The following is a 12,546-nucleotide window of genomic DNA, read 5'->3' on the forward strand; positions in this document are numbered from 1 at the left end:
TTTCTTGATTTCATTCATGCATTCTCTTTTCAAAACCGTCGTCAAAGATCACACTAAAAGCTGCACGTGCTTTTACTATTAAAGGCTTGCGTTCGCGCGTGCGAGGCTGTTTCTCCACGCGCGCTATCCCGATGGTGAGGAACTAACAGATATCGCTATAAAATCGCGTTTGGACTTCATTCGCGCCATTCTCAGTGTTTAACTGTTATGTAAACATGATCCTGCAGACAGTGGTACTGTGGACTTCCGCCATAAGTATAATTACAGAGCTCCTAGACGTCGTGAGAGACTAAAGCGTGCCTTTTGCCTCGTCTGTCCAGGGAAGGCGTCCGTACAATTGCATATGTGCATGTGCCCCTTGCCTGCATGCTTCTGTCAAAAAAGTATGAATGGATAAGATGGCTTTTGATGAAGGTCTTAAATCAATACATAACGTACGAAGATGCATTACTCCTTATTCAGTGGCAGTGCGCCTTTGTTTATACAAAAAAATCTTTAGGTGGCCACCATGGCTAGGTTTGCAATGAACTTTGGCTCACTTTGAGCTGAAGCAAGCATTTAGGGACACTTGGTGTGCATTGCGCTCTTCGATGGGTCCGGACAATAATACCGGCTGACTGCACTGACGAGTGGCTGACGAAGATGATTATTCCCGCATAATAAGAGCGCCGGAAAGGATTCCTGTGCGAGGTTGAGAAAGAGAATTTTATTTACAAAAAAAACGAGAGCTAACTCCTCAATTCTTAGCTTCATATAGTGCGACACAGTGCCTATGAATTTGTGGCTGATTTATTTACACTCTTTGCCACATTCAAAGCCAGACTTGTTGGTTTCGAGCTCAGGAATATTTCCATCGCTGGCGCCCTCCGTTGTAGCCCCAAAGACCGGGTTGCAGTAAAAGGCATGCCCAGCAACGATGATGGCTTCGCTGGCTCCGGCTGATGTCGGCCTCCATGCCTTCTGTTTACGGCTCTCGCTCACAACGACTGCGAACCACACCAAGGCAAGGATGAACACACCGCCGGACAGGCATCGGTACATGTTGTCGTAGGAACCGACGTAGTCCCTGAAGTAGCCTGTGTAGAAGAACACCGTCCATGCATACAATGAGAAGATGCTGACTGAACTTTCGCATTGAAGACGACAAAAAATCAGCGGCAATTATCACGCACACGGCGTCCACTCTTAAGGACAAGGTGGTGGTCATTTTACTGCTGCAGAATTTGTGGAGAAATCAATAAATGAAAACCCTTTCTCAAAGCGAACTTCAACAATCTTTTTGTTTGCGCTGCAATCGCGCTAAAACACAATGCAATTTGTATCACAAAAACCAACAAAGTGAGGATAAGGTAGCGGCAGAAGTCAGCCTCGTTAAATACATGGCTTTCTACCTGAGTAGTTCCAGGGTTCGGGCTAGTCGGTAGTGCTTTTTCTTTCTTTTTTGTCCGCGGATTTATTTTTAGCAATGAATGTACACTGCAGGAACTGTCAGAAGAGAAACCTACACGACGATAGAATCAAGGCAATGCATGCACTTCTACCGACACTTCAGTTTTGAATCAGATATCCTTCCTTGTGTGCTGAAATATTTCTGTTTTTCTGGCTAGAAACTGGCCTCTGGTGTTAAGATGAACAGTTATTTCCTAATACCTTCAATATTCTGCGAAATGCCGGCGCCCTTTGGAAAGCTGAAAACAATTTTTTTCAATCTACCGCGTCAATGATTGACTGCGCTAATAAAACACCCTATTGCTGCATATGAGAAGAAATTTTTAGCGGAAAAAATTTCCTTTTCGTCTTAAGAAACCGCATTGCGCTCACTGCTGAGTCTATTGACCGCCAATGGCACCACACCCATGGTCTCGTAACGCTCACTCTATATTAAGCTATTGAACCAGATGTTAATGTATTAAAATTTCTTCTTCCGCTTTGAAAAAGAGATGAGAAAAACATACATCGGCGGCTGGTAACCACTATTGATTGCAGTGAGCGTATGCAATGCTGATGCCATAATTCTATTGAAGAGTATGTAATGTAACGCCTTGTGCTATTGCTTCTTGCGTCCTTACAACTCTCTTGATTCTGACTCCTTAATACAATTTTTGCCTTCTTTTGTATCGGGCATTTCATCTATTGCTTCAGCGATTTAATCAAATCTTTTTTCTATATTTTATATTGAACGAGATGCTGAGTGCTATGTGTTTTTTTTTATTTCCTGCACAACCTTTCTTTTTGCGCATGTTCTGATTTGTGAGTTATTGTTCATTTCATATACATACACATCCGTTTGCGTGAGACGTAGTACTAAAGATTACAATATTTGTATGTAAACAATCAATGAAAAAATTGCTATTAGGCCATCACTTTTTTATTGCGCCAATCTATGTTCATGGACATAACATCAATTGAAAACTGTATTGCCTAGGACTTCTGCTTTGGCCCTCATTGACAGTGTGATCTGCCTTACTTTGTCACATCTTACAGAATTGCTTCTAAAGCAGCACGGAATGTGTGCCGGTTGCCCCATTGTGGCAGGCTAAAATCTAAAGGTGCAGTTTCGGGTAAAAAAAAATCTCTATTCCCATATGTTTCGTCGCGACCAAATGCCATTAATATTTGCAGTGCGAATAATGCATGGAGGATCAAGATTTCTATCATCAAACTGGCAGTATTTGCGACGTGAACCTTATTACAATATTTAAGGCTCCTCTTACTACCGTGAAAACATTCGTGATATCTCTATCATTCTTATTAGTTCTCTATAATGAACTTGCGGCTGCATGGAAATGTAAAAAATGCTTTCTGATCGTTTTCTTTAATGAACTTACAACTGCATGGAAATGTAAAAAATGCTTTAAATTGTGAATCTCCTCAAATTATATTATGTTAGAAGTAGTCACTATCGCCGTCGGTCTCGTAATTCAACGCTAAATACAAGAATACGCTTTTCAAGTCTACAATTTCGATCGAGTGTGTTCTAAACAGCTACAATGAAAACTTACCTATGAAGAAAGGCTTGAGTATAAAGAGGGGGCCAGCCACCGTCCCTACAATGCCGTAACTAAGCGGTAGCCTCTGGATTCCCATGTAGTGCGCCATTAAGGTCGGATACATGGTGACACCGCTGCCTATCGCCATTGCGAGGCACAGACAGGCAGCCAGAACCTGATAGTAGCCGCTGGCCAGCGGGAAGCTTTGCAGTACAACGGCCATCCACAAGTAAGTCAGCATAGCCAGGAAGCTGCGCGTCACGTAGCCTTTGTCGGCGAGTAGCGGGATGCACAGACGGCCGAACGTGTCAGTCATTGAAAACAATGGTATTAGACCCACAGCCGCCTCCAGTGCCGTGCCTTTGTCGATGGCGAAGTCGACCACTGTGGCCATGAAGACGTCGAAGTTGTATCCAAAAACAATATAAGTCACCATCACCACATAAAACATTGGACACTCGAGCACAGTAAGCCCATGCCGAAGACCCCAAGGATTCACTGGCTTTTTTTCCTTCTCTTTGGGATTTCTTTTCTTTCCTTCACCGTTTGCGAGTTCTCGGCTCGCTTCTTTCTGGATAGTGAAGACCATTTTGGCGTGCTTCAAGGCACGGCCGTCTTCGGCTCGCTTCATACGTATCCATGACGGTTCCTTCAAGAGCAGGCTGATGGCAATTACGTGGGCTATGAGTGCGCCGAAGATCATAACGCTGCTGCGGAAGTTGTACGTTTGTTCCAGAAAGAGCAACAGGCGTGGGAAAACGAAGGCTGAACTGGTCGAGCCTGTGTATGTAATGCCCAGGGCAAAACCCTTGTACTTGTCGAAGTACTGGTTGATGTATATAGGGAGCGTCATGAACACCAGGCCGGATCCTAAGCCTTCAAAGAGAAAAAAAAAGTGGAAGAAGCAACTGTTTAGGGCAATTATCAGAGGTGCGTTCAAACCACTTAGAATTTTATGTCGGTTTCGTTCTTTCTTTCCAAAGTGCGGAGAAGCATCAGCGATGGCAGTAGCTTTGTACCACAATCGTAGACACGTCTGAGGAGCACGTTAAGCTGTCCCATTTAAAGCAGTATCAAAGCATTCAGCTGCCGAAACCGACAGCCATATTTAATGGCATGTGCACATACCTAGTTGTTAACTGGCTCGCGGCATTTGCTGTATAGGCAACGCAACGCGGATTACATTCTGCTAATTTGCTGCAGTTGTGCTGCAGTGGACATAGTCAGGTGGATGAGGATGATTAATTCGAAGTTGGACTAATTACCTTACATTATTAGAAAGGGAAATTTCAAGGATCATTTTATATCGATGTATAATTTAATCTGATTTAATCTTGTCATGAAGGATAGATGAGTACCTTGAAATTCATTCTCATCATGGCGCTTGCATGCTGATCCGAACCTTGGGCGCTTAGTAGAAGTTCGAGGTGGTAGTTACCATTGGGGTTTATTTTGTTCCACCCTCATCTCTGCTGAAAGGTTCCCTAAGAATGTTCTATATTGTTTCTTGTGCTCATATGAAGACCGTGAAAGTCAGTAGCCTATATATATTAAGCAGGCGACATATGTTGAAAATTCAAGATATATATATATATATATATATATATATATATATATATATATATATATATATACATATATATATATATATATATATATATATATATATATATATATATATATATATATATATTTAACCCTGTGTAATGCCTCAAGCATCCTTGTAACGAATGTCATTTATATTTCGCATCTGAGCCCAAGGACTGCACACCGGCTGTGGGGTCAGACAGTGTTCTGGGTTTTCTCTGTATCACACATGTTGCAAATTAATATCAAAATATTAAAACCTACTCCGTCGCAACACCATGCATATGATACGAAACCGATGCAGAAGAGATTCAGGCTACACAACCAAATTGCGCAAATACCAGAATCCAATCCTACTTCATATGTCATATTTGCTTATCATACGGACTGCCACACCTTGTGGAGTTTTTTTTCGAAATGAAGGCGCTCGTAACAGACAGGTGTCAAGGTTAAGTCTGCATTACCCAGAGGTACACACAGTAGAATGGGAAGTCGAGCTAGCCGCTGCTTCCTTTCAGACATTGAAAGCATGAATGAAATGCCCCGATGTCCTGTTTTGCGTCAAGTGTCTGTCACAGACACTTTCCATGTCTGAATGCGCGGGCTCAAATAGAAGCCTCAAGCTCACAACCTTTCATGTCGAGCCTTGTATTCGGATATTACGGCAACACCTGAAGCTGCTAGTGGCAGCTCTGGTGGGGTGGGCAAGACAGGTTCTCCTCGTCCAGAAATCTCAGGTGCTGGTGTACCTTAAGTGCTTTGCTGTACCAGCCCGCTGCGAATATAGCGGCCCGCAAAGTTAGACAATGACTGCGTAGTAGATTTATGAATTTTAGAGCGAAAGCGGTAAGGCTGCCAATCTGCAGAAAATCTGGCGTCATCGTCGTCGTCATCGACGTTGTAAGGAAAAACTAGGTTCGACAGATAGGTCACGTGGCCTTGTTAGGTCAATACAACCCGCCACCGGATTGTGAGTTAAGTCACCACCGTGGCAGATGGCAGTTGAACTAGTGATTGCCTGCAAGGTGTCGCTTGGAAAGAGCAACCTGGGTCACTCAAGCTCCATCGGTGGCAGCACCTAGCTGCCATCTCAGGGCAGCGGCGCACCGCTTGACAGCTGCACCACTGCGTAAGGAGGAGTATGAGGTATCCCAGGCATCTAGGCATGCAATTTAGAGAATAACCAATTTCGCTTTTTTGGCCATTAAACCAGCTGTCGTGTTATACCTTTCAACGAGAGCTGATGTGTCCCCTGTGAGTTTTTAAACTTTTGCGTATGTGGTATTCTGTCCGTCATGTTTGTTTCAGCACGTTTTTGAATATTTGAAATTTAAATTCGGCTTATTGTTCATTATAATTTTCATGAACCTGTAAAAATGCCTTTGAAAACATAATCAAATGAATCTATTCGTCAGCACAAGCAGCCGTTTTTTGGCACATATTGAGCAGCTAACTTAGTTGGATCAAAGAGACGGACACTGATTTCGTTGTATTTCTCCTGCACTTAAGGGTGTCATGCAAGCAGCGTGCTCCTACAAATTCTGCCAGGACCTGTAATCGATAATTTTGTAGTAAACGAGTGGTAAGAGGCATCGTACAAGGCACGCGCTCCCAGAAATTTGGTCAATTGAGACACTTTAATGGTGGCGTTTCATGCGTTTTCAACTATACAATTTCTCCATCCACCTCTCATCTGCGCCCAATTCATGACAGCTTCTCTTGCAACTCGTTACATCCCGCGTTCGCGGCAATATTTTCACGTTGCCGTCAGCTCAAGTCGGATGAGCACAGACACGTCACAATTCGACGGAATGCATCCAGTGTATGTCATAGTAGTTAATGCCGCCACCACTCGTCTAGATGCGGCAGATAACAATAATGCGGTGCATTATACTAACATTTTATTATCCATGCCACGGCCATGTATTTTCTCTGAAGCTCTACTCATTATCACACGAGATCTGCAGAGCGCAGTGACGCCAGAGTCGCAGATTTAGACCACGGCTCCGCATGCACCATCGGTGAGGACCCAGCGAGGTAAACATGTGAGAAGAAGCAAAGATTCAAGCAAACGTCATGTTGTTATACTTCTGAAAACTTGCTCACTTAGGACGACAAGCAACAAGCTCAATGTGACGGAGTGTTTTCTGTTCATCTGCTTGCTACTCTACCACAAGAGTTGCTATCCCGTCCTGTCACGCTGGCAAACTCCGCTCTACTGAGAGAAAGCTAAGGAGCGGAGTATAAAAACTGCAGAAACAACAGCCATAAAACGCTTGCATTGGAACATCAGGAAAACATGTGAACAGCTGATCAAGCTCATGTGTAAATTATTGGCGACTCGCTATTCCTGTGGCGATGTTACGCATTTGTCGTCACCACCAATGATGAAGAATTCACTTATGTCTAGGGGACCACGAGTTGTCTTTGGTTTGAATTTTTCGCTCGTTGTGCGCAACTCATGAACCTGCAATTTTCTAAAATTGAGCGCAACCGGTAGATCTGCCCAATATGCTTCTTTATTTAAGGTCTCCAAACTCGGTCGTTTGCTCGTTGAGGTCTTCTCGGCGCACAGCAACGACTTTCAATTAAAAGCCGAAAGCAATACGAGCCTAATGCTCTAACAGCATGTAGAGATAATTTCCAGCCACGCGTCACGGGGTCGCTCCGCGCTTTCGGCCCAGGGCTGCAGAACCACTGTCGCTCATGTTCTGGGTTTCCGGAAAATTGTGCCCATGCCCATAGCCCGGAAATGGCTCGCGAGGCTAGCCAATAGCATAAGGCATTGCGAGTACATGCATTGCTTCCAATCATTTTTGCAAGCTAAGTTTGTTTTTACTAGCGCGTTATCAGCTAAAACGCTGCCATCGCTCTCTTGGTCACTACACTTGCGTCTCAGCAGTTCACTGATAGCCTGGCAGGAGCTAAGGAGAGAAAAGAATGGTACATGGCACCATTTTTTGTGCTTCACTCTGTTTTAAGGCTTCAAAAAAATTAGAGGGACAGTAGAGTCCTCATTTAAGGGTACGACATGATAGTGTTAATGGTTCCCTTCAGCGTCTCTTCCTCGCACACCGTTACTGTTCTTTGTTCATTATTCCATATTTACCACAGTTATCAAAACACAGTTTCCAAATTCTTGTCTTTGAACTCTTCAGCTCTGCAGTTTACGCATGAGTTGTTTCTCTGATTTGTATTTCACTAAATTGCGTGTCTCTAGCTTTCTCCGCAAATTAGCACCCACAATATTTCTTCCCTCCTTGTACCTCAGCAAAGTGAACGCGTCTGCTTGACCTAATCAATAAGGTGCCTGGCTGTCGAGACGAGGCGTCGTAGAATTCAATCACGAATATATTAATGGAAATGTTTCTAGAAGTAAGCTTGAGTACTTTATAAAGTTAAATATTTTGACACGTGCGTCGACCTTAAATTTACATCACAGGTACTCTTTTCAATTATTATCATTCCATGCATCTACGTGTGACGTGGATTTCTCGACACAATGCCGCCACCGGGGCGACTCCGTGTTTTACGCCGAGCGGGAGGCTTCACGCTGTCGCGTTAAAACACGGTGCTAGCGGACGACTACTCGTCTGATAACTCGGCGTGACACAACACTAAAGCATTTAACACCGCTGAAACGCGCCACTCTGCCGTTAAGTCTCGTCACCTCGTGCGGGTGTACCCGCGGCAGTGGTAGGCGACGGCTGCGCCATTCGATGTCGCGTCGCTAAAACAACTCATCATTCGGTTACCGCGTACAGCTCGGCGCTACGTGATGTTCAGCAAAAATTTCTTAGTACTGGTTCGGACATTTTCAGATACTGTACCATTTGTAAGCTTCAGAATTTGGATCAACTGCATATATATATATATATATATATATATATATATATATATATATATATATATATATATATATATATATATATATATATATATATATATATATATATATATATATATATATATATATATCGTCAGCGTTCTTCACTTCGCCACAAAGTTATAATGGCCGTAAAGAATTGATGGGGTAGGCAAAATCACATTTGGCTTCCCTATGCATGAGGAAACCCTTACAAGCATTTTTTAGACAGTCTATAAAATCTATAGAGTGTCTATAGCCAATTCCTAGAGAACAGTCTATAGGCAATACAAAAGCTGTAGTATACAGTCTATAGACAGTGGATAGATTTATGGCCACACACAATTAGTAGACTTTTTTCTATAGACAGTCTATAGACTACGAATATACAAAAATTATTTTCTTCAGAAAGGCAACAGAGCCTTTAAGAAGTGTATAGACTGTCTATAGGCCATTTTATAAGTGGAGAATGCAATGGACAACCGGCCTCATCTTTTTAGGCTGTTACTTGCAGCTACGGGGAAAAGAATGTTGCCTGCCTCACCGAATATTATTCCTTGAGTTATAGCGATCCACGTAATGGTTGGGGCGAAACTAGACGCTATGATGCCACCGGCCATGATAATGCTCCCGGCGAACATAACTGGTGGGGCCGTGTACTTCTGGCAAAGAGGGCCGGACACGATGCCTGTAAGAAAGCAGAACAAACATTGCCTCACTGCCATCGAAGACCCTATACATGTTGCAGCTTGCGCTGGCACCCCCTTCGCGCCATGCGTCCCCTCTGTCGTAGTAACACACGGTTCCTTGGCGGTACTCTAACCAGCCGCCGCGCGATTGAGTGGCTGGTGGCGGCAGAGTTGAGAGTATTGGACGTTTCAGCGCTACATGCCTCATTCGCGAATTCTCCGCGGGAAACTCATAGGTCAATCTACCCTTCCCTGCACGTTTGCTTTTCTAACTCGCTCAGTTGAACCAGCGGGCCTTCGCTGAATCGCTGGACTGTGCTTTCCGTGTGTTAACAATTAGGGGTTCTAAAACCTGCCAAACCTAGCAGTATGCAATGACGTAATACACGTACATGACGGAAGCCAACAGTCTTCGAAACCAAGGAGCATAGGGGCTGTTATTTCTTTAATCATGGGTGTTAATTAATTATAGATAATTACGTAATTATTCAAACATTATTGATTGCAAAGCAGAATAACAACAACGTTGGTTCGGATGTGGTCGCTTTTCTTCTGCTTTCCACTCAATTATCTTTAAATAATTACCCTACTAATCTCTAACTAACGAACACCGCATTAAAAAAAATCTCCTGCGTTCCTTGATTCGGACAGTTAACTTCCGTCATGTAGGTTGATCACACATGTGTTTAGGAGTGTCAGGGACCGTCACTGTCTTGAATAGCTTGGTCCTTTTTGTGTGTCTTGAACTAAATCTTGCTCGAGAATTTATTGCTAAGGCAGATTATAGCACGAATGGGCCTTAGCGAGACGTAGTGTATGTGTCGACATGTGACCGGATATATCCCGTTTTTTGTCGTCATGTGTTCTACGTGGTCTCTAGGATACAATGAGCATATGGGAGAGGACGATGTCGTCTGGGGAAGTGCGCCGCCATGAAAATGAGGCCCCGTGATGCCGCACTCAGTAAGGGCATGCCATAGTGACTGCGGCCGCCGGGATGAGTTGGAAACTCACCGACCATGTTTGCCATTGCTCCCATGAGGCATATCGGCCAGGCTGCTTGACCTCGGTCTGCATTAAACTCCTTCATTATTCCGATGTACAGGAAACCCGATGACCTGATGGTGGCGGATGTGAGGAAGGTGGTCAGAGCGCAGATCACAGCCACGTGCCAGCATTCGTCTACGCCTCGCTCTTTCTTCGGTGGGGCCTTCGCGCTGACAGCGGTGTGTCCTTCCTCGCCAGCCATCCTGCTGAGAAAGTAAGAATTTAATGCACGTTAACACATGAGTGCTATTAATGAATGTTTATTCATAATGGAGCCTCGTAACACTGCAGTAACCCGTTGAGATAAATGCTAATCGCGATTAGTAGCCTTTCATGCAGATTTGATCACTTCAGTGCAATGTTCTTTTAGCGCGTCCGAATCGCGCACTAAAGTCTGCAATCGGTATAGGTCTAGAGGTGTTTCGCGCAGGCCTCTCTTTTCTCTAGCGCAATAAAATCTGAGTCTGGCATCAATGCAGCATACGGTCCTTGTATGCTATATTTGCGAAAACATCGTATTTTCAATCTACAGTGTCCGCGCTAGATGACTTCTCATAGGAACGGAAAAAAAAACTTTTGACATGTCTCTACAGTTCACTATAAGCTTCACAATTACTTACGTTTTGCATGCTTGTAGCTGTATGTTTTGCATTACGGGTTCCGTGCGATATTATAGTGGCTGCACTGTATGCCACCTGAAGATCAATTTTGGATCCATTTCCTGAGCAGCTAACTCGGCTGGCCGGCCCTGCTGCGAGGATGACTACGGGGAATCACGTGCTCTTAAAAGTGTACCAATTAATATTCATCTCGCAAAATGTGCTCCAACTGAGGCATTATATCCGGCACGCTAAGGCTTTCCACAGTTACCTAGGCACCGGTCTCTGTTTCTCAGCAGTTAGTGGAGCTCTTACTGTGCTCCAAAGGCCAAAAGATCGAGATAGGTGAGTTCAAGGGCTCTCCTTGCCTAGCTTTAGAGCTTAAGGAGTGCCACGATTACCGAATATGTGGCTAAGAAACACAATTTGTTGCCTATTTGCTTTTCACAAACACGGCACAACCGTTTTCAAAGATTTAAGGTAGGCAGAATCAGAGAAAAAAAAAATTCACGGCCGCCTTTCTCGGTGTACAGCGTATTTGTGTTTTTGTTTTGAAAATACTGCGCAAAATTAAATCTCATGTAATGCGCCTCGGAAGCAAATAAATTTTTCTTCACAGTCACATTCCACGCTTTTAACACGGATAGCGCGCATACACCTTTAGGCAAACTGTTCGCACTAGACCACAAAGGAGTCTCCCATATTCCTGCGGTTAAAACTCAAGCTGCGGGCAAACTATTGCCATCAACTCCAGAATCTTATCCGGTCAACGGACTTACTGCCGCCCCCTGTTAAGCTTGCCTCCTCGTGTAATCCATTCCCTTACCCTTAAGGACAAGGAATGAGCTCACGTTTTTATTTCTGAATGATTACTCTCTCACCCAGCCTCCCAAAGTTACACCTAAAACTTTCATTAGATAGCTCACAGCGCTGTACTCAAATTAATTACAAGCCTTTTCCTTAGCCCCCACACTTCTGCCTCATAGGTAAGTAGCGGTAAAATAAAGTTGTGTATTAATTCTCTCTAAAAATATTTTTGAACTGCTATTCATGCCCTTTGAATGCCTTGCAAATGCAGTTGATCCCAATCTTAATATTCTTGTTATTTATCTCTAGTGATGCGTATCTGTTGTCACTACCTGCCCAAATATCATGATGTTCCTTACCACTTCCACTGCTTGGCTTCTCATCTTGAACGGTTGTTCCTTTCCGGGGGTGTTAAACAATAATTTTTATTGGTTCATACTCCTGCCATTCCTAATTTCCTGTCCACATCATCGATCATACCATGCTATTATTCTCAGAGTTACTCACCAAGGCAATGTCGTCACAAAAACAGAAATTTCTGAAGTATTTTCAATCTACTTTTATCCCCAAGACCTCTGAGCCGTATCCTCTTAATACCTCATTTAAGTACGCCGTATATAGCCCTCCAAAATTAGTGTCTCCCTATCTCAAGTGTTTCCTGTTCGGCATTTCATCACTTTCCCATTAGAGGCTTGGAGTGGCTTACAGCTACTGCAGATATTTTTCGGTACCTTTATATATGCAGCATGAACAGCCTGGCTCCGCAAAGCCTGCATGACTGCTTAGATTCCGACTGAGTCAATTTGTTTATCGTAAACTTCAAAGAATCTGTGTTGGGTTTGATTATATTTTGTTGACATATCTGTAGACCATGAACCAGATAATCAACTCGTGCATTACCTTGACGTGTATAGGTCCAGCACGAATGTAGTATCAAGATTTACACGTGCTAGCGGTCAGGC

At 43.6% G+C, this 12,546-nt stretch overlaps 1 protein-coding gene across 2 annotated transcripts in view; it reads right to left on the reverse strand.

The window, feature by feature from the left end:
• Positions 1-685: 685 nt before the first annotated feature.
• The window catches only part of LOC144118951 (monocarboxylate transporter 9-like), a 29,049-nt gene continuing 17,188 nt past the window's right edge, over positions 686-12,546 (reverse strand). Inside the window, exons 2-5 of one of the 2 annotated variants that reach the window (XM_077651712.1) lie at positions 10,146-10,381; positions 8,987-9,130; positions 3,003-3,866; positions 686-1,076 (exon numbers count right to left, since the gene is read on the reverse strand). In XM_077651712.1, coding sequence (XP_077507838.1) covers positions 790-1,076; positions 3,003-3,866; positions 8,987-9,130; positions 10,146-10,380 — 1,530 coding nt within the window. In that variant the 5' untranslated portion in view covers position 10,381 and the 3' untranslated portion in view covers positions 686-789. Of the gene's footprint in view, positions 1,077-3,002; positions 3,867-8,986; positions 9,131-10,145; positions 10,385-12,546 lie in introns of both variants that reach the window. The other variant, XM_077651711.1, reaches the window with a different exon arrangement.

The sequence above is a fragment of the Amblyomma americanum genome, chromosome 2, assembly GCF_052857255.1.
Source record: "Amblyomma americanum isolate KBUSLIRL-KWMA chromosome 2, ASM5285725v1, whole genome shotgun sequence".
NCBI classification, from domain to species: Eukaryota; Metazoa; Arthropoda; class Arachnida; order Ixodida; family Ixodidae; genus Amblyomma; species Amblyomma americanum.